At 38.0% G+C, this 27,913-nt stretch overlaps 1 protein-coding gene across 2 annotated transcripts in view; it reads right to left on the bottom strand.

Annotated features, from left to right (window-relative positions):
• Window positions 1–27,913, bottom strand: part of LOC120798881 (cadherin-18-like) — a 213,722-nt gene that overhangs the window by 160,234 nt on the left and 25,575 nt on the right. For both annotated transcript variants that reach the window (XM_040143670.1, XM_040143671.1), the window contains exon 2: window positions 16,898–18,365. In XM_040143670.1, the coding sequence (XP_039999604.1) occupies window positions 16,898–17,818 (921 nt within the window). In that variant the 5' untranslated portion in view covers window positions 17,819–18,365. The remainder of the gene's footprint in view (window positions 1–16,897; window positions 18,366–27,913) is intronic.

The raw sequence follows: 27,913 nt of genomic DNA, 5'->3' as shown, positions 1-27,913 counted from the left end.
GTGTCCTCCTTGGCCTTTGCCCATGGAGCCCTACCTGGTTTACTGTGTGGTGCATGGTACAGGATGAATCCACCACTCCAGATTGCTCCAGGTCAGTCTGAAGTAATTTAAATATCTTGTGTGATGTCTTTTCCACAATCAACCACAGACTTCGCTTATTGAGATTCTTCTTAGCACCTGAAAGTGTCTTAACAGTTTTATGACTGTGAAAGTTCTTGATAACATTACGAACTGTTGAAACCAGGATTTCAAGATCTTTGGTGATTGCATTGTAGCCTTTGGAAATGTTTTTTTTTTTAATAATAGCATTTCTGATGCTCTCAGACAGCTCTTTTGTCTTTTGACACTTTGAAAAAGAAACTGGAAACAATCAGCCCCTTTTTATGCAGTAAAACCATCATTCACTGGTTACTTCAGGTCATGTGAACACTGAAAAATAAGCACAGGTGACTTTTATTTGTTTTTTTTATTTGTTTGAGATACTAATTTAAATACATCAATAGGGTGCCAATAATTATGTCAAGTGCATAATTTATGTCCATTTTTTATTTCACAATATGAAAGCATTTTTTAAATGGTTCTTGTTCTTTGGACATCTTCTTAAAATTGTTTGATTATACAAAATTTGTTAATTTGCATATATTTCAGAAAAAATTATAAATTCTGTACTTGAAATTCAGGCGTGCCAATTTTCAACCAGGACTGTATTCATGTAAGTTTTTTTGCTGAGCAAAAACTCCTCAATGTCTTGAACATCATTATAGCTGGGGAAACCTATGTCTGACAAGAAGCTACGCATGATTGAGTTTGAAAAAGTCAGCCAATTTTACGCAACAATGGAAATTGTCATTAGACTGGAAGTTGTCTTGAGTGGCATGGCATTTGGGGCCTTGTTTTTCAGTGCCACTTGAGCTCCAGTAATCTTCGCCTTAATATGCCTCACCATAGTTTGATGGCACTCTCCTACTACCTCCACAGTAATTCTGGTATCTCGTTTTTTTTTTTTTTTTTAAATTGTGCTGCCTTTTGGTGTTGTTAGTGACTGAATTCCCCAAACACCCGTGTGCTTAAGCATGTGAAAGTGTAGCTCTCCCCCTCTTTCACCATGGGTATTTGGGAATTCCAAAGTGCAAGTGGAAGAGTGCCTGTGCCATCCACCATGACACAGTTTTCTATCTCAGTCAGTGCCAGTGATACTGACTGTGCTGGCTGTGGGCTCAGTCGTGACAACCATGGCATTGAGCTCTCTAAACTATGATAGAACATAGTGTTTAATAAAACACTTGAAACTTGGAATACCGTTAACTTCCACTATACTGCTGGCATTTCTGTTGGTAATGTCTACTGTCAGAACCAGGTCATTCCGTGTCAAACCAGATAAGATCATTGCAGCACCAGCTCAAATTTTGTTCAAACCTTGTCTATATCATGAATCGGTCCCAAAACTAAGGCCTGTAAAAATATTTCTTTTCAAATCCAATGTTTTCATATTTTTCAGCCCTTGACATTATCATTTTTATAGCTTAAAAAAATGCCTTATCTGGGAAGCTATTTTTAAGAATTAATATCCTGACAAATATTGTCCCTCACACAACTTTGTTGGATAGAAGACAAACATTTTTTCTGTATGTCAAAACCATTAAAAGCCTGTACTGTGTGTCATTTCATTCTTTAGAAGGCTCTAAATTTGGAAAAAAGTGCAAAATTCCTAAACAAGACTGATATTAAGGACACTATTGCATCAATATGATCTCAATCCCTATTTTGTCAGCAAATAAAATCTTTTATCAATTTTGTGCAAGTATTTGAGGGGTCTACCACCAATGGATACGAAGAGATGATCAATAAAACAAGACGTTGCATATTTAGGTAATTTTCATAAGACCAAAATGGTATTTGGGGTAGCTTGAAGGTACATAAAGATGTACATGGAAATTTATTGATGTATAGTTATTAAGGGTAAAAAGTTCCGATGTCCTTCCATTTTCTGTCATACAAAAATAGACACAGATTTCAGATATTTTACCTATTGCACAAAAAACATCCATTTCAGGATTACATTATGTTTTGCCTCAGTATCTCCATGATTATTGAATCCTTGTATCATAAGAATTGTAAGAAACAAAGGACAAACATGTTTTCAGTATGTTCATTGGAATAAAGAGCATTTGAGATGGGAATTGTGTTTCTGGTACGGTCTTGCATATTGAAAATAAGTGGAATATTTTGATAAAGCCTCTGGTATAAGGAGGAATAAGTGGTATCCTTAATGGTCCTCTCAAGCTCCAGTGGGAGCATCTAAATGTGTTTTCACATAAAAGGTTGAATGTGTTTATACATGTAATTTTACAGTGTGTATGTTAGACAGCTGCACATGGAAACTGTACTGATACTAATGTTGAAATATGTCCACACAGTGAAATTATCAGTGCATGTTAGGAGAAAACTCCAAGCATGTACCAAAGTCAAGTTATATGGTTAAAGGATGATAGTCAAAATACTACTACATAATTTGCTGCATTGCACATAATTTTCAATGAAGCTATTTGAATTTTTTTTATTGAGTATGTTATTCTTTTTTAAACATGGAATGTAAAATTTAACCACTCCATTGAATATAGCATCTATCAGAGTTTTTCCATAATGAGGCCCTGGTAGTAAAGACTACAGCTTGCATTCATGACTTATAGTAACATGAGCCTACAGAAAACATGTATTTCAATCCAATTTCCAATCAATATTTCAGGGCTATGGACACACATAAGTAGAGATAATAAGGGAAGAGACATAATAAGGAAAACCCTGTTTCTTCTTTTTCCTAGAGGTAAAACTAAGTCTTTAAATATGTGTATGTATCTATGAAGGTAACATGCAAAGACATTGGCACTTTGTACAATAAATGACCATGCATTAAACTATTTCAACATACATTTCCATGTTCTTATCAGCCACCCCACATACCATTTGGGTCCTATAAACATTCTACCACACCTTGTTTTATTCTTAATATTTGTCATGTCCATTGATGGTAGAGACCTCAGATATTGGCACAAAAGAAGATCGTTTTTGAACAAAACAATGATTGATATCATATTGGTGCGAAAAAAATGGGTTTATAATACCCTCAATATCACTCGTATGGGAATTTTGCACGTCTTTCCAAAATCTAGGGCCTTATGGAAAATCAATAGGCATGCAGTACAAACTTTTAATGGACCAGTCATACTTAGAACATGTTTGTTTTTTGGTGAGGCTAGAAATAATACCTTTAAAGATATTAATGCCCAAACATGGCTTCTAAGTTAAGGCATTTTTGAGACTGTAAAATTTTTATTTCATCATAATATCATAGGGTCAAAAAAAAATATATATATATATATAAATATATATAAATATATAAAAAAACTGGAAATGATCAAAAATATTTGGACAAAATATCTTTCTAGTGTGCTAACTGGTGTGTTTTTGTAATATAGTGTCCTGGACCCTACAGTTTTATATTACATAGTGAACAGTCTGGGTGGTTAGCGGGAATGACAGGTGTGTTTATCGATCCTTCACATGACCATATACCCTCAAAACTAATATGAAGCTGACATCAAAACTAGCTGTCTATAAAAACATACCACACAGTGGCAAATTGCTGCATAGTTTTGCTGAAAGTCTCTGTGTTAATTCAAAAACTCTTGCTCTAAATGATAATTAATGATAATGAAATTAATAATTAATTCCATATACACTAAGTTCTTTCACTTAGTCACCCAGCCCAGTGCCCCCTATTCTTACTTAGAACTTTTTAAGTGTTTTTCAGCTTCACAGCTGTATTTTTCCTGGTTGACAGAAGATGCCTCATGCTTCTCTATGCTACAGATGGTGTTCTTCTTTGTTGGTTTGGAAAATGGCATTGAAGTACCTAGAATTTTTTTGAAGGTTTTGATAGGGGTTAGCCCATGAACACAGCCACTTATCTCCATTTCACTTGGCAATTTACTTGTACTATCTGAATGAATGTCACTTTGAGGTTGTCACTTGTGTCAGAATAGAAGGCTGTGAGGATTGTGTTGGCATTTGTAATAAATCAGGAAATCATGAGTGAGACAATCCACCAAATCACCAGAGTCTTGAGAGAAAAAGAAAATATACCAAGAAGATGAAGTGTAAAAAAAAAATGTCAAAAGCAGGATACCCTTGCAAAATTCCAAAGATGAACCTCGCCCAAACAAACTCAAAACAGTTGAGTAAACAGAAACGTGCCAAAGATGATGAATTTCATGAGTGTGAAGTTGGCCAGCAAAGTGAAGTATGCAAAAGATAATTTATGTTTGGAAGTCAAAACGCAGAACATGGAGAGAAAGAAATGCACAACATTGGCAATGTTGTTAAAGCATTTCAAGAAAAAATAAGCACAGGTCCTGAACATGTACGTGCAGTTTGTCATTGATTCTCTTACGACATCAAGTTGGTTTCTTCACTTGCTAAGACTTGCATTATAATTACTTATGTAAACCAGTGTAATGAGATGTGCTGCAGACTTTGATGTTAAGAAAGAACCTCAAGGTAAACTTTGGATTTGCAATACACGCCACAGAAAAACTGGTGTTGGTAAACACCTGCTGAAAGTGTTGCAACTGTGGTGGAAACTGTTCCACCACAGCTGACTACTTTGAACTCACTGGAGTAGCACTCAATTGCAAAACACATCCCATTTATGAAGTTGCCTGCTTTTCGAAAAGGTGCACAAAATGGGCGAATAGTTTGTGTTTCATCAAATTTTTCTTAAAATTCTAATATACTTCCAAAAGCTGATCCATTGAAACTGAACAGAAAGCTGACTAACAAAGGACATTATGAATTTCAGTATGAGCACACTAATAAAATTCACAATGCTTTGTTGTATTTACAAGTGCACAACAGCTTTTATGGGGATATTTAAAGTGACAATGATTGGTATAATCCACTGAGCAGAACTGCATAACTAGAAAGCTGTGCAACAGAGGATATGTCTGCAGATGTGTATCCTAAGACCATAAGATCATAACCTGATGACAATCTTGATGAATGTCTCTATGATGGACAACAGCATGACCTGTCGATGAATACATATTTACAGGCAGCTGATGTGGCACAACAAGTGTTTGATCATACTTCAGTGGCGACAATTATATATTGCTCCAGCTGAGGGGAACAGCTGGAGCAATATATAATTGTCGCCAGGATGTGAAACCCCCTATTCACACCATGAACCCACTACAATAAGGGGACTCCTTTCCCTCTTCACCTCCTCCGGGGTCGCAAATTCACAGAGCCCTGTGATAAATTTAAAAAAAAAAAAAATTAGTTTGGCCAACACCAATCCCTTCTTTAGTCATCTAGCGAAAGATAGGTACAGTTATCAGAAGCGTTAATTTTTTGCCATCAACCCACAAGAACTACATGCAGACAACCCATCTGCCCGACTGCCTACAGAGAAATTATCAGCAGTGTCAAGGAAGAGTCTGCTGGTATACTACCAAATGCTGAAACAGCAGAGAACACTAGTAGAGCCTGCCACCTAGGCAACTTATGACGCCTCAGGAAGCATCCACCCAGAGTCCGCTGTAAACGTTTCCGACTGCAACTTTCAAATGCTTTGGTTCCAGCCAAAAGCCTCCAGACTGCCAACTAAAGAAGGCAAATTATTTTGCTCATGACTGGGCTGATGTCGAAATACTGCTAACATTTTCCAATACTTAAATCTTGATTTATAGACGCCCTAGGATCCCTATAGTGATGTAGACATATCATCCATAGCCTAAACATATTCTCTCCCACCATTGCCCAATTTATCACATTACCCACTTATCAGCTATTTGTTACTATTGTTCTTTTGTTCCACTTTGCATCGTAATTATTAGTCACTGCATTTATTCTGTCAGTAGACAAAAGTTAATAAATTTTCCTTATTTTGAGCCCAGTCAATTGCTGTTTGTTCCATTGAAGTGGAATTGGAGATCCATTGAATTGGAAAGTCTGATATTAGACTTACGAATTTGACTAGTCAATTAATTGAGTAATCAATTTAAGGGTCGCAAAGAAGAGGAGACCTTGTTATGCTTGGGTATATCAGTACAACTTGCGATGCTGCAATGCAAACATGGATATAGAGTTTGTTGTTCATGTATTGTTTACCATGTGTCTTACATCTCTATATCGAAACATGAAATGGGCCTGCTGCTTCAGCTTGTACAAATAGAATCCTCAAAACAAAATTTGTATGGAAAACGGGCTTTAAAGCACCTTGGATCTATCTGTCCAATCAAGAAGTATCTGTTAAAGAAAATGTTTACTGCCTTACAAACATGATATTTAAAGAAAGATCAAGAAAAGTGCAGTTCATGAGTCCGCCCTCGGGCGTTCTACAGAAAAAAGCTGAATGTGGTGATGCAGGAAACATGGATGAGCAGTTTTATAGAGAAATATATAGGTCGGCCAAAAACTGCTGAATATTTGGACAAAGTTTGCATCTGAACACCTGACCAATGTGGCAACTGACCATCTACGAGGTCCCCATCTCAAAGGTTGACAAACTGGAAAGGTTGATGAGCTCATTTGCCAAAAAGTGGCTAGGTCTCCCCAGGTGCTTTAGCAACATAGGGCTGTAAGGAAAAGGCATCCTGGAACTTCCTGTGTCCAGCCTTGCAGTGGAGTGCAAGTGGGACAAGGTAAGATTGGAAATTACACTGTTGGAATTCTGTGATCCACGTGTAGCCCAAACAGCTCCTACCCTCGCAACTGGAAGGAAGTGGAACCCGTCTGCAGCTACAAATCAGGCAAAGTGAGCCCTTAAGCATTGGGAAATTGTTCGCCATGTTCAACAAGGGAGAGGAGGCCTTGGCCTTGGAGAGAGCAGACCATCCTGGCAGAAGGCAACTCCAGCTTGTCGCAGAGGGCTTGTGGTTGAGGAAGTATGCTGGCAAGAGCAGGTTATGAGATTTGCAAAAGCTGTCTCTCAAGCACAGCAAAGAGAGTTGATGAGTTGGTAGGGGGTCGAGAGGAGAAAGTTCTCTAGGAAGGAGCTGTGGAACATTTGGGCACCTCAAACCAGCTTCAGCTTATGAGCCAATTATGACGTCCTGCCATCTCCCAAAAACCTCACCCAGACTTGCTGTCCATCTCCAGCAAGTCTGAAGCACATTCTGGTTGGCTACAAGACAAGCCTGACACAAGGTTGTTGTACCTGGTGGCACAACAAGGTGTCCAAATGCCTAGCAGCTACTCTAGAGACCAGACAGACATCCGTTAATTCCCCTTCCTCCTCCACCACTCCATTCTGCACTTGAAAGTGAGTTTGTCCGAAAGTGCAAAACAAACCAAGTTCTGTCCAATGAAACCAGACACCAGGCAGCTATGAGAGGCATGAAACTGGAGGTTATCGGCGGACCTGAATCAGAGGCTATGCTTTCCAACTGAGATCACCACTACAAACCTTAGACCAGACCTCATGCTTTGGTCTTCCTCACTTTCCACCATGTACATCATAGAGTTTACTGTGCCCTGGGAGGAAGCACTGGAAGAGGCCTATGAATGCAAGTCACTTAAGTATGCCGAGCTGGCAGCCGACGCTGAACAACGTGGCTGGAAAGCTAAGGTTTGCCCAGTTGGCTGCAGAGGCTTCGTAGGCAAATCAACTACCAGGCTGTTTAGGCCAAACCCAACGTCAAACCATCAAATCCCTCTCCAGTACTGGCGAACAGGCAAGTCAATGGCTCTGGATCAAGAGGAAAGACACTACCTGGGCCCAGAGATAACATCAATGGCATCAGAATAAGAAGGGGTATAGGTAGAGGGTGGCCCACCTGGGATACCAGGTGTTGCCAATGAGCCCTCTGGAGGTGCCTTGGGCCTATCATTGAAACACCTGTGAATTAGGGTTCCCACCTGATGACCCTGATGGCGCTTTTAACAAGACAAAGTTCCAATGACACACACACCACCATGGCTCCTACCTCTTCATCAGATTCCATTATCATCCCCACCCTCATCTCACATATGTGAAACAAACAAGGGATTGTATCACCTAGTCCTAAACAGAACTGAACTAAAGTTGTAAATGTTCGATTTATGCCTCAAATCTATACAGTGTAACGGATTTTTCAGACAATTCTGATATGCACGTTTTGTGCAATTTGATGCAAATTACAGATTGGAAATTTGGCACACATTGGTGATTTAAATTTTGATGTCTCTGGTCAGTCCATTGTACACTTTTCTAAAATAATAAAAAGCTGGCTGTTGTAATGTCACTGAAGCAGCAGTGTTGATTACCTTTAACCAGTCAGGTAGAAGGCTGGGCCTATGTCGGGACTGGAATTGGGGCCCTCTGCCACGTACTGCAGTGGGGCTAACCCCCAGCTCCATGGAGCATCCTTGATCTGACCTACAGAATTCACTCACTCAAACTGTTGAACTGTCAAGGCTCCAAGCAGTTTAAAGGTGTAATGTGTAAATATTTGCTTTCACTATAGCCAACATTAGCATTAACAGCTGTTTACTTACCAGGCTAGAAGAAATGTTACAAGTTCCACATCAAACTTTATTCCTTTACTCGCCAAGACCTGTCTCCAGCGGTTGAAAGGAACATCAATGTTAACTCATGTCTTGCTCCTGTTTCTATAACTTCTTTTCTTTGCTGCTGATTGTGGTTTCTTACCAGGAGCAGATGGTGCTTCAGCCATCGTTGCGATTACTGTTCAGTACCTTCAACATGATTGACAAGAATATAGAATAGGCCCTCTTGGCAGCGCCACCCCTTGATCCTCTCATGTTGGACGGAGAACAGACTGGATCCTACAGTGACCCACTATCACCTCTTGAGGTACTAAGTGGTATTATGAGACGAGACGGGCGTGGGCTAGCTGGTTAGCACATTAACCTCTGTAGATATCTCTGCAACACCATACACAGACATCTTTGAAATAACATCAAAACTGTTATTTTTTGACTTTCTGTTGACAATTTTAGTCCAGCACAATCCAACTCTTGAAATATGAGTCAGTCATTGCTATAATCTCAGGTTGTTGTTTGATAACACAAACCTGAGTATCCAGAAAAAAGAAAACCCTACACTATCAAAAAGAACCCAGTACAAAAGCCCTGCAATATAGTAAAATTACCCTTAGAATGTTGAGTTTTGCTGGGACTGTGCCAAAAGGTTTGGATTTTATTCTGAAATTTTGTAGGCCTTAGTGGAAGTATTGTACTAGACTGTGTCATAATAAGTGTTTATAGTAGGTTGTACACAACCATTTATATACATGTGTAAAGGAAATATTTGGAATCTCTTTGCATACAACACAAGCTAAGTACTGGACTGCTCGCTACTGCTCAACAGACTGTGTTTGAGCCCAAAAACATTTACTACATAGTCTGCTGTGCATTTTAATAAACAGTAGATGTTGCAAATAGACAACATTTAGCTGCATGGACCCATTTAGAAATCAACAAGCCCCGACTATGAAATGTATCTGGCAATTAAGTTGTGTGTGCTCTAGCATGGATAGCATGTTTAACACTCCAACCTTTTTTTAGGCTTCTCGCATTGGAGCTGGGGGATGCACTTCGGTCGTGTCTTGTTGGCTTTGTTTCGGATTTATCAGTTGGCTTCACAACGTTTTGAATGTAAAGTAACATTATTTAACCTCTTTAGGTTACCTAAATTTATGTGTGATGCAACATGAGGTGTTCAGGTTTGCGATTTTGCGATTTTCTTCCCAGGAATTTTGTAGCTGCAGGGCTTCTCTCCCAACAATACTATACAATACTATACAGACACTATTTCTCTTGGGGGCATGGTAGTACTTCCAAATGTCAACCTGTTTTTTCCTAGCAAGCCCCTCTGTTGCCACCATGTCCTTTTCCTGTCACCCTATGTTTTCCAAGATCCTACAGCCTTATTGTTAAAGTACATACAGTAGTTCATTCCAGGCTAGCACTGTTGATGGTGCACTCATGGGCGCCCTGTTGTTTGGCAGCGTCACAGGAAAGATGCCCAGGCAGGAACAGAAAATTTAGCATAGCCAATCAACGAAAGACGGACAGTTGGATTATTGTTATTGTTTAAAAAAACAGAATTTGGTCTTCTCCTTTTTCATCAACGGAATATTTTATGGAGATTGTTATTGTTTAATGATGTCAGTTTTGTCTTGTCAGGGTCTTATCTTCACGAGCAAAAAAAGGGTGTTGATGAATATATTCCATCACAATTTTTGTTAACAAAATTATCATTATTGCAAAGGCTTTCTGTTACTTTCAATTTTAGTTTGACTGCTTTGTTTTACCAGTCTAAAGTCTTTGTCAAGCACATGCATTTTTGTAACAAGCCATTTAGAAGGGCGGTTACATGTATATATAGCTGGGAAATTGGCAATCCCCAGGCACAATCTAGCTGGGAAATCAGGTCATTCTAATCCCCTACCCCGATTATGGTAACTAGGTTTCTCATTTAACTGACATTTAACAAATCATACTGGTGAAAGCCAACTGTAACCCAGTTTCTGAAGTGCATATAAACACACTGACTGAGTGAAGCCAGCAGAGCTGCGCTCTGTTAAAAAATAAATCCACACCTGTATGTGCTGCTGTTGCCTGTCTGGGTTCATTTCCTATGTTTTGACCACACTGGGTATGAAGAGAGATAGCTGCACACCCTGAACATCACCATATGTGACCTCACTGATATGATGTGACAGTAAGGTGTGGACAACACAGAGAAGATAAAATGCCTTTGACTAAGTGATGAAGTCTCTAAGCTAGAAGTAGAAACAGCTTCAAGATCAAAACAGTATGTCCAGCTGACTTCAACTTCCAGTAACACATGAAACACCTTTCTTCTCAAGAACCAGGCGGAGAAACTAAATAAATAAGAAAACACAGCATAAAAATGCAGAGAACTCTCACTGTGGTAACTGAGCCCCTATAGATAATTTACTCACTGAAGGAAAAGACTATGAAATTAAATAAATATAACTCCTTGTAATTTGCATTCAGAAAAAGGCTGTAACTAGGCCACATACTCAGCTTCAGAATGTTCTGTACACTGAAGTTGAAGAAAGGGCACAGAAGCTCCTCTCCTGCAACATATAAAATATGTTCTGTATATCAAGAGGTTTTGTTGCAACTTGCCTGTGAGGAACGTGTTGAATATAAATTCTGTTGCTAGAGGCCCTTTTAAAGCTCAAAAACATACTTAACATTGTTTCATTATCTTGAAACTTCATGACTAATTGAAAGAGAATTGTGTATTTATGATTTTGAACTGACTAGTGCAGTGCCTGTTCAAATTGTGCTTGTTATCTGATTAATAGTTTAATATTTTATTCAAGCATCTAATCATCATCTTGTTTCCCTGTCACTGCTGTTTTATGACGATAATAATAATAACAGACCCTATTTGTCAGATACCTGATCAGAAAATACTGGACCACAAATTCAATAGGACATCTGTGACACATACACTCACTTAGGTAGGTACACCTAGATAAAACTAATGCATTAAAATACAACAGGCCTGCAATAAATCCTCCCTTAATGAGGATTATAATGTTCAGTTTTTATTGAATCTGTTTGAAAGAGGTGTGGATTTATTTTAATGGTCATTTTTGAGACTGTAAATTGTGGTGCTAACTGTTGAGGGTTATACTGAGGTTATACTGTTCCAAATATTTTGTCCATTCCATTTATATGAATTAAGGTTGACAAAATATTAGGAAAATCTCTCAGTATAACCCTAGCGGCAAAGGGTTTAAGTTGGCAACTCTGCCTGTAAACACCCCTTGCCTTGTTTGTGCCAATTCATTTTGAAAGAGCAACCGCCAATTGGGAAACTCCAACGTTTGGCCAGCCGACCAATGTTACAACTTAAACTCTCAGTCAGTCTTCTAATGTGGAATAAAGCCAGGTTCACAAGAAAATTGTATACTCGAGTTTACAGGTTTCAGGTTTTTTTTTTGTTTTTTTTTTCCTGAATGTAGTCTACAGGAATAACTTCAAGTGACTTAGTACTTCAAGATACCTAGGAGTCAAAATAGGAATTCTACAGAAATCTTTCCACAAAAACTGAGACACTTTAGGTAAATTGTAAATCGATCTATACAAACATAATGCTATAACTAGGCAACCTCCTTGTGTTCCGAAGAAAAAGTTGAAGGCACAAATGCTCGACGTCTGACTGTCACATCAGGAGGTTATAAGGTTTGTTCACTCACTCACTCTATATTAGTAACAGCTGTTGAATGAACATTCTCTTGCTAGACTTCAATTTCAACAGGGTCAGGAACCTTATGTCAGGTGTTTTTCAGCAGCACTGGCCTTAATTAATGCTAAGCACTGACATGGAAGCCCTTGAATTAATACATAAAATCAGCTGGTAGTGTGGGCTGCTCACTGTCAGTACAAATTGTACAATGCAAACAAAGGAACAGCTTTTGTGGCCATATGGATATGAGTTTGACCTTTGTTACTTCATTTTTATCTTCTCCTCATTTCACCATTATGGTTTACACATCTTCAAAGGTACAGCCATTTTTAAGGTTACTTGTTGAGTATACAGAATATATAATCCTTTATTAACAGTGAATGCACTAGAAGTGGTAGACGCGCAGCAGCAGTAGCAGCAAGCAGTGGCATAGCTTTCAGGTGAGCGGTGTGGCAGCAGGCATGCGGCAAAGAATGAGCAGAACACTGACGGCTTAAGTACACCACCATGATTAAAACGGTGTGTTATTGTGCAGTCAGACAAAAATCCGCCTGATGAAATTTACTTGCATGGTGTGGCCAAGGAAGGAGGGGACAGGAAATAGCATGGGTTTGGGTTGTAAACATAACTTACGGGAGTTAGCATGGCTAGCAGGCTAACAACAGTAGTCCACAAATTTGTAATTTATACAGCGTTTCATAAAACATTTTACTGTCATTAACCTTTGTCGCTGTCCTAACACTCATGACAGCCAAACAGTATCCTTTCTTATCTGTTGCTTGTATACCTGCAGTTATAAAAGAAAAATATTAACAAAAAATATTTCCTAAATGAGAGCTCAATCTGAACCCCTCTCTCAAATTAGGTGGACATTGGAGAGCCTCTTGTTTGTTCGAGTCAGAGTTCATATTGATTGAACTCTGGAGTAAAGCAAAGGAGACAGGTCAATTCGCGTCAGGAAGCGAATGTGTCGTGCCCCATTTCACGTAAAATTGAATTTTCGTAAAATTTAATCACTTTTTAAAAAAGTGAATTTTGGTCTGACAAGTCCTCAACCTAGACTCAGGAAGTGTACCAGTAGCAGGTGTACCGGACCTTCGTCATCATGGTAACAATAATAAACACATGGTTAAAGATGTGGAACAGTTATGGTTTAGTTAGGTTTAGGCACAAAAACTACTTGGTTAGGTTTTGGAAAATATTTTGGTTTGGGTTACAATAGGTACTTCCTTAAGCTTAGAGGACCTTCATTGTTATGGTTGCAATAGTAAACACATGATTAAGGTTGTGGGACTTTCATTTTCATGTGGGAAATGAACAACTTTCTCCTGTGTCAAAGTCCTGTGTTTTTTCAACTCATGCCACGGACTTTGTTGCTTTATATACTACATCACCTGACCTGCTACGGCCGTTAGAGGCCAACTACCAATTAAACGAAACGATAGGTCATAAGCTGCTTGTACGGATGACCTATGTGATGACAGTCTCCTATATGGATTTTCAATGACAAGTTGTGCTTGACATATTCATCCATTTTTGTCAGGCTGGACTAGTGTTTATCTGTTTGCTTGAGTTTTGTCTGTTGAGGATGTGTTTTTCTTGTTTTTTTATTTTCTGACCCCCAGTGGCCAAAAAATTGCTCCATGCAACTTTAAGCTTGCAATCATATCTATACCTTGATCCTTTAAGCCCCTAAAGATTTTATTTTGTTTCCATCTGAAAAAGTAATATTTTATTTACATAGTAACCAACTGCATTAAACAACCACTTTTCAATGCAAGTGTATAGAATTTTCAGTGTATAGAAAGGTTTGCATATCTCAGTCTGTCTCGCCCACTGAACAGTGGTGGGTGGACAGTGAACAGCTGCATCAGATAGAGTGTAAATTCTCAAAACTAAAATCCATGATGAGCTGGCACCTTATCACCAGAAAATTTTTGATTGTTAAGAAAGTCTAAGTAAGTATCTTCTGTGTTTGTTAATTTGTATTGTGAGATGATCCCACTCCTGAGCATTTCTTTGAGCGGAAGTAAAAAACATTAATGTTTTACACTGAAAATTTAACTACCTGAAGACAAAGCTTCTGTTTCTCCAGTGAAATTTTTTTGGTTATATGATCAGACATGGTTCTACAATATGTATCTTTTCTGTCTAGCTGGATTACTAACCCTTGAGATGTCTTAAACGACTCAAGAGCATATACCTTCTATATGTATAATGGAGTGGACAAATTGTGGGCATTCTAGATTTGGTGCAATGGAGTTTTGTGTCTTCCCACATTATGTTGTGAAAAGACTGATATTTGCAAGAATAAGCTATTCTATCTGTGCACCACACATGCTTTATCATCATTAGTATGATTATCATTTTTTATGCTCATATTCACAGTGTACTGTAGTAAGCAGGATTGTATCCCTCCCTAACAAAGAGACTTTCTCAAGTTGATTGGGTTTAAGTATATATATATTTTTTATTGTTTCTCTGGGGTTTCTTTCTAACTGTTTTCCTCATGAATAATATTCAGAATTTAACATCCCAACCTGCATTCTCTACAGAAAATGTGTTTTGACCTTTTCAAAAAATGGGCTGAAATAACAGCAATTAAACTTCTGAAGGTCTGTGGCTACTAGTGATCTGTTTGAAATAATGCCAACAGTATCACTTTGTTTTGAGATACAGCTATATCAAATAAATAATACATGTAGAATACACAGACTTTATTACCAAATTGACCCTTCACTAAGCCTCGCCCCTTTGTTGTTAGCCACTGCTACAGTATGCTTTTTTGGATTATATCCAGGATGTCAAACTGACTCAGCAGCAAAAACATTTAAAAAAGTTAAAGATAGAAGCGAAAGCCCACAGATCACAATGTAAAAGTGAACCATCACATCACCTGGTAATGAAGACAGAAGACTATTAAATTTAGGAGCAACCCTGTTCCTTTAAAGCAGGGTAGGTTCACTGTTCTACATTCAGTATACCTTTAGTAGCTAGTGTAGCATAGAAGTGCTAATGATTGATGTGCTGTACTCTGCTAATGTTAGCTCCACAAGTTTTTGCGTCCATCTGATTGGACTAACTTTGATTGGTATCACTGTTACATGTGCCCAATGCACAACATTTAATCAAATATGAGTTAGGATTTATGTATGAAAGAGAAGTGAACAAAACCTGAGGATAACCTCATCTTATGTTGTATACATATATGTGTAATGTTCTCTCTTGGGAAAAGAATAAGAAAGAGTTTTTTGACACATGAGAGGCATGGTGTTGCAGTGGTTAGTACTGTTGCCCCACAGCAAGAAGGTTCTGAGGTCAAACCTGCCGGCCTTTCTGTGTGAAGTTTGTATGTTCTCCCAGTGGTGCTGGTATTGCTCCCACAGTCCAAAGACATGCGGGTTAGGTGAATTGACTTTTGCTGTTGTAGTTTGCTATTGCTGTTGGAACCATGGTTCATGTTAGTGCTTTGAATGAACCAAGAAGTAAATGTAAAACCAAAACAATTAGCTTAAAAGGCCATGCTGAACCAGTTGGAGCTGTGTAATGTAACTGTCAGAAGTTTCTACCCGAGCCCTGCCAGCTGCTTTTCCAATGGATGGAATAACTTGAATCTGAATCTGAATAACATTTTCGTAGAGCCTCCACCCTTTGTGTACAAATGCCCCCCTAATATCTGTAGAGCGGACCCCAGTCCATATCTTCTCATCTCCTCCCATAGTAACTATGGATGTGGCCAGTGCATACAATGTAATGTCACTTTTAAATGACACTTTTTCAGTCAATTATAGTTTACAATAATTAATTAATAATTAATTAATTAATTAAAATCGGTAAATCAAAATCATTCTATGCTCACATATATTTGTACAGAGCATGACAAAGTGCCTTGAAGTAACACCTCATTTGAGAGAGAGTCTTAATAAGTGAGGCTCAACGATCCTAACTTGGGGATGTCATCTGACTGTTTACTATATTGGAAATTGTATCTTTAAATGGATTGCATTTATATAGCACTTTTCTCCAAAGCACTTCACAGTATTGCCTCTTAGTCACCCATTCTCACACACATCAGTGGTAGTGAGCCACTGTGGAAGGTGGGATCTATGAAAGGTGTTGGCTTGACCATTGAGGAAAAGCTGGGGTTCACTTGGGGTATCCAAGGGTACTCTGACATGTGGATGAGCTGGGGATCAAACCAACAAATGTTCGATTAATATGTAGACAACCCACTCTACCTGATGAGCCACAGCTAGCCCTCACTATGCTTTATATCCAGTTGTTGTTGCACAGCAACAGCAATTTACGATAGGTATCATTATGGAAATACCGTTGATATCACTGAGAAATAACTACAACTGTATTCTGGATACTGCAGCATGTTCAGCATGTTGGAGCTTAACACTGCTGTAAATTGCTGGCAAAGACACAAAAGAGTCTGCATTTTTTTCCCAAGTTAGTAATGATTTCAAGCAGAAATGAACAAGTAAGAGTAGGAAATGTCACTGATCAAGTACTTACTTCATAAAATGGTACTAAACCAGTACCACTAAATGCATGCTCTCTGCTCAACACATGTTCAGAAAAGACAAAAAGGATTAATGGAAAAGTGCATTCCCTATATCTATTAGTTGCACTGGAAGAAAAACAATAAATACATCTTACCTTTCCGACGTACTGAGATTCAGGCCCGATGTGTTCCTCCAGAACAAAGAACTGGTTCCAGATCCAGCCTCTCTTGGGCCGATAGTGAGAATCCTTGTCTGTGTCCAACAACTTGGTCTGGTTCCTCTGTGCTCTGATGGATGTTCTGGAGTTTGGGTTGGAGATCTTCGAGTCAGATTTGGCATTTGTATTTGTTTGCGAGGAAGGTTTAAGTTTGGAATGGGATTTGGGATTGGATAGAGAGGCTGGACTGGCATTATAGTTTCTGCTAGGGTTCATAGTACCAGATGAGTTGGACCTTTGATTAGGACTGGATAGTGAAGGCAATTTAGTGTTGGGGACTGACTCAGGATTGGTTTTAGGTCCGGGCACTACCTGAAAGTTGGGAACTGACTTGGGCTTTGGCTGCAACAGAGATCCAACCCTTGGTTTTGAATTGGTTTTGGGGTTGAATTTTGAAGATTGCTTGGGGCTTTTTAGGGTGTTTCTTGCCAACTGCTGAGAAGTTGATTTGTATGCCGACTCTTGCCTTGAATTAGAACTCTGTTTGAGTCTAGTGTTTGAGCTTGATGTCGCCTGGGAGATTGCCGCTGGAAAGTTTATGTTGGTCCTGTGGTTGTCTGTAACATAGGACACAGTATCAAGACTTGGCTTTAACTGAAACTTGCTCCAGAGGTTCTGGCTAGAACTTGAGAGCTGGCTGGGCTTCAGTGGAGTCTTATGTTTGTCAGGACTTTTGCTTGGGATTGGGGTTGGTTCAGGCAATGATTTGAGCCTCGGGTTAGGGTACAGGCTGGGGTTAGGGTTAATGTGAGGGCTCAAATTGACCCGGGTCCCATAACAACACTGGGAGACAACACATAGGAAGACCACCAGAGGACAAAGACAGGAAACTGCAGCCACACCGGCTGGAACTCTCATTGTAAAGAAAAAATGGCCTGGAAATGTCTTCCCCTCTCACCTCCACTGTGTCATACCACCATGGGCATACACAAACACAGCCACAAATACACTCAAACACACAGGTTTGCAGTCCTTTTTACAGTGCAGGGTAGCCAGGAGTGTCCACATGGTGCAGTCCAAAGAATCATTTCATATCGTTCCCTCAGAAAAATAAAAAAGAACTCCATAATCTGGTTCACTACTTTAACTTTGTGTGGACATTAGATGTTCCTTAATATGTAGCAGTTTTCTTCCTCCCAACATTGTTCCCACACTTGAGGACATTTGGATTATTATGAGAAATTCAGACCAGAACCATCACTTAATTAACGTGAAAGTAGGTACAGCAAATCCATATACTTTGTAGTAGTAAGTAGTAAAGTAGTAAAGTCCATGGCATGTTTGTGGTTTCAACACCATATATAATATTTACTATGGCCAAAAGCTGAAGATTTTTTTTTTCATGTTGAAAGCAGAAAGTCAGCAACTGATGGTTGGGTCTGCAGCTCATCAAAGGTCTTCTCTCCTGAAAGAAATAAGATGATATCCATGATCAAATCATTTTTTTAAACTTGTAAAAATACCAATATACTCTGAGAAAAACAAATAAGAGCAAAGCCACAATACAAAATGACTGACTCTGCTTGGACACACTAATTTAGAATGGTACCTGCTTTATAAAACTCTCTGATAGTCAATTATTTACAGAAAGCAAATTTCAAGATAGTGATCTTGTTTTAAATAAACAATCAATAAAAAACTGTCTTTCAGAGTGGAGAACTATTTTGTCATAGCAGACCAAGCATCAAAGTCCAGTACTGATTACAGCGCTGATTTTGTCAATTTACCTTAAGACAAATTTTTGCTCACCAAGAGGAAGAAGAATGCAAAACAAGTTGAAAGACTTGACATACTCGAACCTACTCGAAGTCCCATATTCACTTTCTTTTTTAGCTTTGGTTTAGTCTCCTATTCAACTTTCTTTACCAGCTGGTCACTAACTTTGCCTGTTGTTTATAGGTTTATCACAGACTGTTTGTTCTAGGCTGTTGCTTTTGCAAACATGGTTCATACAAGTGCCGTGACTAACCAGAAAGTAAATGTTAAATCGAAACAATTAGCTAAACAGGCCATGCCTAAATGGTTGGAGCTGTCTAACGCAACTGTCATAGGTTTCTTCCTGAGCCCTGCCTGCCGCTTTTCCAATCCCATTTTAATACCAACAACACAATGTAATCATCCTCCGGTCTTTTGGGAATTCGGTGGAACCCATTCCCTTTATGAGCTGGATGAAGTAGCCTAGATGAGTGACATTTTTCAGTGATAGTGAGCTATACACTATACTAGTAGGCATAATTCAATGACTAGAGACATGATTAATTTAGTTAAAACCACCCTGAGAATTTACAGCCGTGGATGTCAGGGGATGGCCAAAGCTTTACAATTCATCATTAACATAAATGTTTGCACCAACATTCATGGCAATCTATCCAATAGTAGTTTAGACATTGGACTCCGAACAAAAAATGTAAACCTTTTATTTTGTGATAATTCATCTAATAGATATTTAGATAATTTACTGGATACTTGAAAACTTTTACCTGCTACTCAGTGAAAGGTCAGGGGATTACCAAATAATTAAGATTCATTCTCTGAATACCTTGAATATCTGTACCAAATTTCAAGGCAACAACTGCCAAGATATTTAGCAAAAAACAAAATGATCAACTTCATGGTGGTGCTCAAGTAAAATTCAGGGGATCATCAAACTCGTTAGAATATGTCATCTTGGAACCCTGATTGTCGGTTCAAAATTTAATGTCAATCCATTCATTGTTGAAATATTTAGTAGGGGTAGATTGACAGGTAATGTTCCTAAAAATTGGCTCTCAACTCAAGATGTTCACATTAACAATTCATGTTTCATTGATTAGCAATTAATTTACTACTTAATGAAAACCTTATTGTAACCTTGTCTACAGTTACTCATTACAACTCTTTCAAATTAATTGACAAAAATATCCTTTAGCTATAAGCAGGCATGTCAGTTTAGGCTGCACAAGTTACTCTTGATGAAAAATGTGGAGGACTGAGCTATGAACATGGAACATGGCACTTTCCTTTCCACCATCAAACTAACCCTATGTGGCCTTAAATCAGTCTGAGTTACATGCATGCATTCCTGTTTACCAAGTTTTCCATCCTTCTACATACTGACTTTTCAAGCAAGATCTTTTCATTAAATCTTACTTTTATTAAGTTTGTCAATTCCACTTTTTTTCTATTCTTACAATGAGGAAATTAGCATACTTCAAGCAGAAAAGGGCAGTTGAGAACAGCCCCTAACAAAAGCTTCAAATCCTCCTGTCAAAGAATGTGCTAGTCTGACAACTCGAGCCCCAGCGAGCCTGTTGTTTGGCTTGTTTGGTATTTTCTGTCCTTGTTGACTCGATGTACTGCACATGAAGCCTGCGGGATTTTTTTTTGCATTACTTTCAATCTAGATCACTCCACCTGCCAGCTGCACCAGCCTCATCTACAAGCAAGTATGGCATAAACAATATGCAAGTGATAAATGTTTCATTAGTGATGGAGCCTGGCTGAAAAAGCCTCTGCCGAAATGATTCTCCCTTTCTTTCTCATCTGTCTCTCTTTTGTGAGAAAGAGTAATTGGTTTAGAATGAAATGAGCATAAGAAAAGACTGAGAATACATTAACTTGAGTTGAGGGGCTAATTTGCGCCAGACACCAAGTTAATGTGGTTATGTAATGAGATAATGAGATTATGGGAGCGTCTCCTTTTTAAAATGATTACATACAAGGTGTTTATTTGGTCCTCTCTATGTGACACATGTTTAAAATGAATGTTGGTGTTTGGATTTTGAAAGGATTTTTCTTATTAATGACTAATGACTATTGTGATGTACTATTCTATTAATGATACCTCAAGTCTTTCTCAGACATTAAACAACATCTCCATCAATTACAATGCTGGAATTTCTCTTGTAATGACACAAAAAAGCTGATATACCATACATGATATATATGTAACGTAAACAGTTTGAATTTAAGAACATAAATAAATTTGAACTCCAACAACTATTAAAACATGCATTCCTATCTATCTGGATAAACGCATTATTTCTAAAAGATAATACAACTTTTAACCTGTTATACTGTTTTCCCTTTAATGGCAGCCATTCTGTCTGATCATGTTACACATGCTCCCACTGTGAATGCACAATACTGCCATACTACTGAAATTACATGAATGAATTTGATATTTCAGTAGCCAAACTGTCTTATCTGTAAAGGATCTAATGGGCTGTAATAAAAGAATAAAGCCTGTGTACATAGAGTCCATGGATTATTAATTTAAAAGGAAAAAGGACAATATAAGAATTAGTATGGTTACATTTTGTAACCTTAGACTGTGAGTACAGGGTTAGCCCTCTTAAGAGGCCCTATGGGATTTCAACCCAGTTAATTGTCAATTTTAGATAATTCAGCGCCTCATGATTTATTTCCAGTGCCAACTTTCACTCTCAATGCAGGAGCTGTGTGCCCTAACCATTCCTTAACTACAGTTTATTTGTCATAACGACAGTCTTTCCCTAACCTTAAGGTGTCCTGTGGAGTTTTCTCGTTAACAAACAAAGTTTCTGTTCATCCAGTGTTTCTCACCAAAACATTGGGTTTCCTGGAAGAACCAGTATTATGAATGTTCAGCAAGCAAGTGATTTAAGAGAATTTGTGACATTCACCAATTTTCTCATACTTAGCATTTTCTCCTAGATTTGAATGAAATTCACGAGTGGTCCAGACCTGTCGTGCGAGTCATGAACAGATAGCCTGCCTTTCTCCACAGGGGAAAACACACTAGTTTGATTTAAGACTTATAGCGGCTTAATCTGAATGAATTTGAAGTTTAATTATGATACCGAAATTGATTTAATTGAAAAAAAAAAATCTATATATAACAAACTAAAATCTAATTTATATTCTGTTCACCATATAATCATCATCATCACCATCATAGCTTGCCAATTTACTAAGAGGTTTTTTAGATTTCAGTAGTTTTGGTAGATTTTTTGTTGTTGTGAAATTGTGAAATTCTTCTCTTTACTCTTGTATTACATTTTTATGAATGAGACTCTCCCAGAAATTAAGCAGAACAGGTAGCCTTATATGGTCATTGTAGGGGTATTGATTATGTCAATGATCAAATCACGAATGCACACCAGGTGATATTCATCAGTCTGAAACAAGAGAAATGTGATCAGTTTGTGCAGTTAACAGAGTTTGGTGAATCTGACTTGGAATTCTCATACAAACAAACCACACAGAAAAGTAAAAAAGCAAAGAACACAAATAAAGTTTCTTGCATAAGGCCCATTATGTGTATCCGTGAGGTCTAACAAACATGTTGCATTTCTTTTCTCATATATATATATATATATATATATATATATATATATATATACACATACGCACACACACACACACACACACGCACACACACACAAATACGCTTTTTGCGGATAATTTTGAAACCTGCATTTTTTTTTTACATCCATTGCTGCATTGGTGCTGCATTGCTGTGTTTCTTGGCACATTACACATTACTTGCTACCTGTGGATCAATGGAACAGTGTGAAGCCATTGGCAGTAATGTGTATCACAGCAACCAAAGGCGGCAGGTAATGAAGGGGGATGGCTAACAAATGTCTGGGGTGCCCGTCTGTCTCACGCTCTGACTACATATTTTATGATATTATATTATACCCAGTACCTGTTTTGTCAGAATCTCTCATTAACAGATTATGGACTGATACCCACTAGATGAAAGATTAACTACTTGCAAAAACTGAGAAAAATAAACTCCACATATAAAATAACACTTAATTCATAAAATTTCAAAATATTTTTTATGTTTATTTAAAATAGTCTGTTCCACTCAAATTCAGCTGTTCTAATCTCTTTAGTTGACTGTAACACTTCTTGGTATTTCAAGGTGGGGAAAAAATATAAAGACACAGTAAAGTCAACACATGAATTACATCATACTTAATTAAACCGAATAAAATTCCATGGGAATTAGTTGCATCAATTGTAATAGACAATTTTTAATATTCTTACTAACTCATCTTTTGTGTATTGCATCTATTCTACATTAAATAATTTGTTTAAATAACTACATAATTTGCAAAAACACAATTGATATTTGAAGAAATACAATTAAATTGAAAAGCAAATACATTATTAAAATTCCATCATTTCTGTTTAATAACCAGTTACATAAAGTAATTCTTGTTAGTAACACTACTGTACTGTAATACAGCAGAGTAAATTTAAACATAGTTTAAACTTGAGCAGGTCAACAGTGTAAACCAATCAGAAAGACAGCTGAGGGTCTCCCGCCCAAAAAAGTTACAATTTGACCCTATAATATGTTTAAAATCAGTCTAAAATACTTTACTCTATAAACTTTTAATTTAGCCCTTTAGTTAGAATACATACAGCATAAACCTCCACAGCACAGACACTAAACAGCATTAGCACATAGTGTCCCAAGAAAGTTGCCAGTAATCAGTTTCCAAAAATCACAAACGTTTGAAAAGACACTCATGATACTTTTAAAGTGCAGCTCAACAGCTCATTCATAAACAGAGTCGACTACAGCCGACATATCAGACCAAGCAGTGGGAGCTCAGCACTGAGGTTCCCTCACTCAGTCCCCGTGCATTTCTTTCTGCTGTTTCCTATAACACACACAGATAGAAAACTCTTATTAGAAAATATACATGTTCAAACTTTTGATGGAAACACAAATAACAAACTCAAGAGATGTCAAGTGATTTGATTCATTTAGTCTTGCTTGAGTAACATATCTTACTTAAAAAAAAAAAAAAAAAAGATCAGCTACAGATGGCAAAGAACACATTCCGACAGTATGCCTTACTTAGAAGCCTGTTTTCTTTGAAACCCTTTTGTAAATAAGAAATGAATGTACTTGTTTTGAACAACAACAAACCCATTAATAATTTTATTAATATGATCCTGTTAGAACGTTTTCACCTCGCTTGAATGTGTTCCATTAACACACTTGCTATGCTGATCTGCACCCACCCAGCTGTGACAGACATGTACAATCAAGGGGAAGACCTCTGAATCTTCGGATGTATTTGTTCATCTGAAAGATAGGGATTTGTTGGTTACTTGGACATAGAGTAGGAATACAAAATAAGGAGATATTATCAAATGTGATGAAAAAGAATGCTCCTACTTTGTATGCAAATGTTGTTGAGAACATATTAGATAGGGACAGATATTTTAACCACTTGTGCAGAAGTAATAGAAAATGTCTAAAATAAATAAGAAAACAATATACAAAAATTGTATAAATTGTATACAAAAAATTAACACTTTAATCAAAAAAATAAGATGATACAGGCCTTAGTCATGGCCTTGGAGCTAAGGGACTAAAACAAATGGCTGCTTCACCTACTAGTGCAAGCTACCAAAATAAAACACATACGCAATTTAAGATTGTACCCACAAGTGTATGATGCATAGGCAAGTAATGGTGACGAACGGTGGGGAAAGGCTGTGGTGGATTTCAGGCTCGATACCGCAACAGTCCAACATGGGGCTCTGACTGAAGTCAACAGTTCAGACTGAAGCGTTAGCAGAGGGAGACATCTACTGCTCATAGGGGCCGGGAGAGCTGCCTGGTCGTCTCTGTCTAATGATTACAAATGTCCAGCCCTCAGTCACTTTCATCATCACATTAATCATCTCATATATTATATCATACCGAGGCAGCTTTTCAACTTTTTCAAACTGCAAAAACTGTGTTTACGGAGTAAATAGTGCAAGAGAGTACTTACATGTTTTAAGCAGAGTATAATTCCTGGGAGACTCCATCTACGACTGACCCCCACAAAGAAACTGCACTGCAAAACAAGTTCGAACCGGGTCTGTTGGTGGGATAGCATAGGAGCGTTCGATTTAAGCCCTTTCATGGAGTTTTCTTGATCTCAACTTCTTGCAATGTTTAAAAAACACAATTTCAACACAAAATAATGAGTTGGGAATGAAACTCAACCAACAAAACTGATATTTGAACATTTTATCAAGAATAAATTAAACCAGACAGTGGACCCTGCCAGAGAGGTGACTCCGCATAAAATTTAATCTGCTTGCGTGCTAACAACGATTCCAGTCCTAGTGCCAACACCAGCAGCAGCACCGGCGCAGCGATGAACCTGCAGCGATTGACCTGTGGGGCCCATCTGTACAGACCTGGCTGACAAAGAAAGCAGCCAGTCTCAGCCCACACCGCCTGAATCTCCAGTTTTTTGGTAAACAGAGATGGTCATGTTCATTGGACTATTCCAAAACAAACAGATTCAGAGAGTAAAGCAAAGATGCAGATGAAGTGTTCTGTTTTTCTTGCAGACACTTTCAGTACGTTAGTGGCCATATAGATAATGCCTTTGTGAATGGTGTGCACAACTGGAAAAACATTTTGTTAAAGGTAAAGAATCATGCTGAATGTGCATCACATCGACAGGGCATGGAACAGTGTCAGCGTTTTTTGAATTCCAAAACCAATTGCCAACTCGGATTTGATGTCTGCAAATGTAATCGCATGGCAATGTTTTTTTTGGTCATCTTTTTTTTCTCATACTTGCAAGGCTATATACAATTTTTACAAACTGAGCTTACAAGTTTGTGTGACACAAGATGGGCTTGCAGGGGGAAAAAAAAAAGAAAAAGAAATTCAGTGAAGCTCTAGTAGCTTCTTTGTCTGAACTGGCAGTTCCACCTCACTGTAGGTTTGTAGAGGCATCTGTTCTGCTGAGTATCATAAAAACTGGAGATGTCTGTCTGTGCTTAATAATTTTAGTGAGCTGTTGAGCGAACACTATGTAGTCCTGCAAGCATCCTGGAGTCCATGGTGAAAAACATGAAAATCATTAGGACAAACTAAAAGCAGGAAGACATCTTGACAGATACCCAGTTATTCCATGAGCCTTTTGACATTGACATACAATGACGTACCTTGAGCCTGCTTCATATTGTGAGTGACTTGACAGAACAAGTGAAAGCAGTAGAGATTACTGATGCATACAATTCCAAAGCAAATCATCGGATATTGATGCATTAAGGTAAGACAGTTTATTTATTAAACTACTTTGGCTACAGTGGCATGATTTGATATAACTGCTTTTACAGATAATAGCTGCTATTTCATTGGGTTGTGATATAGGTCGAACAGACTTACAACAGAGATAATAAAATTATTAAAAATAACAGTTTCTGACAATAGCAAAGGCTTTTGTTGTAATTGATCAATAAAGCTCCATTGCTTTGAATAATAATGCTGTTTGGAGCACAGCAGTGTGCCGTTTCTCATAATAACAACAACAAATGATAATTAGCTTTCCATATTATAAACCTCACCCGCTGCCTGTGATACCAATTGCATGCTGGCTAGCATGTGCAGTATGTGGATGAGATCAAACAAAACAGGGACCCGCTCATAACAGCATTGCTCCAAAGCACCACTGCTGGTCAAAAACATCAGCGTGTACCTTTAATCGCATTTTAGTTGCCATGCACAGGTATTCTAGAAAGCGAGAATCTGAAAAATGTTGGCTTTGGGCATAAAAAAGGTATTCATTAAATGTAATGGATGTTTTTGTCTTGTAACACTGCAAATTGTTCTGTGCTTGCCAAGATTTTAAATCTTTGATCTGGACATATGAGAGTAAGTATCTTGTTTTAAAAGTTTTTTTTACTACTTTCTGTCTTTGAATTCATGGTATATTCTTAAATTGATCCTGAATATGTCTTTTATGACTCAAATTAGTCAGGAAATTTTAAAATTGTCTTTAAAGATGGTGATTGCTATATTATTGACTAATGACACAGTGAATGTCCATAGGATCCTGCTTATGGAACTCCATCAGGAAGGTAGCCAGAGAACTGAGATGGCCTCACATGGTGGTGTTGTCACCAGAGGTGTAGTGCATGAGTGCACTCGCACTGTTAAGTTGTGGCTCATTTCAAAGGTTATGTAACCACTGTTCCTACAGCGGTAAGTTTATGTATATTAGTCAACTATAATTAACGACACAATCAAATTTCAAAATTGACTTTATGAATAGTTTCATCACGTTGAGAATAGTATGTGGCAGTCAGCCAAACATCTAGCTAAGCAGTATTAGATGATGGACGTAGTAGGTTGTAGTTAGCATGGCATTAAGCATTATAGGTGAATGAACACAAGTAGTTTGTGTTTTGAACGATTTCATTTACTTGCCGCATTCAAAACTTTCATTCTGACAGAAAGCTGCAGTGCAGGCAGAGGTCAAGCTCATCTAATAGGCTAGGCTATTAAAACATAGCTAAGCAAGCTTTATTTCCTGCACGCATTGTGGATGCAACACAAGCTCTCCAAGTTTAATAGGCTGGCTGTGTAATGCATTACAAATAAAGAAACTGTCAGAAGAGTGTATGATGAATGAAAGGATGTTTTGCTGCCTTTGCATCTTTACTAGGTGACATTAGCTAGGTAGAAAAAAATATTTAATTCCCTGTACTACTCAAAGGCTACTTGCAGCTTCCAGCAACTTTTAAATGGGAATGTTTTCTTGGGTGTTACTCAGTGCATGAGTTGACGTTGTGAATTAATCAATACACCTTAAATGTCAAGCTGACAACTTTCACTGTTCCTTTTGTTTTTTTGTTTTTATTTGGCTCTCTTGCATAACACATGCTTTTGTGATTACTTTAGTTTACTTGCTCTTACTGTAATGCAACCAATCAACTTGAGCATACTTAATGCACTGTCCTTTAAGATCAGTTTTCATTGCACTTTATATTGTCCGTCATCACAACTGCAGCACTTGTTGCTCCTGAACAGACACCCTCATCAAGTCACAGTTCATTCTCTGCTGCCCCAGACACCACTGCGCATCGCTGACATGTGGAAAGATAAGCTAACTAGTTTTTTTAAGCATGCTGAAATGGGACGTGTCTACAAAATTATAGAAATTAACACCA

This window comes from Xiphias gladius, chromosome 14 (genome assembly GCF_016859285.1).
Source record: "Xiphias gladius isolate SHS-SW01 ecotype Sanya breed wild chromosome 14, ASM1685928v1, whole genome shotgun sequence".
Taxonomy (NCBI): domain Eukaryota; kingdom Metazoa; phylum Chordata; class Actinopteri; order Istiophoriformes; family Xiphiidae; genus Xiphias; species Xiphias gladius.
This window is presented reverse-complemented; position numbering and strand designations above follow the sequence as displayed.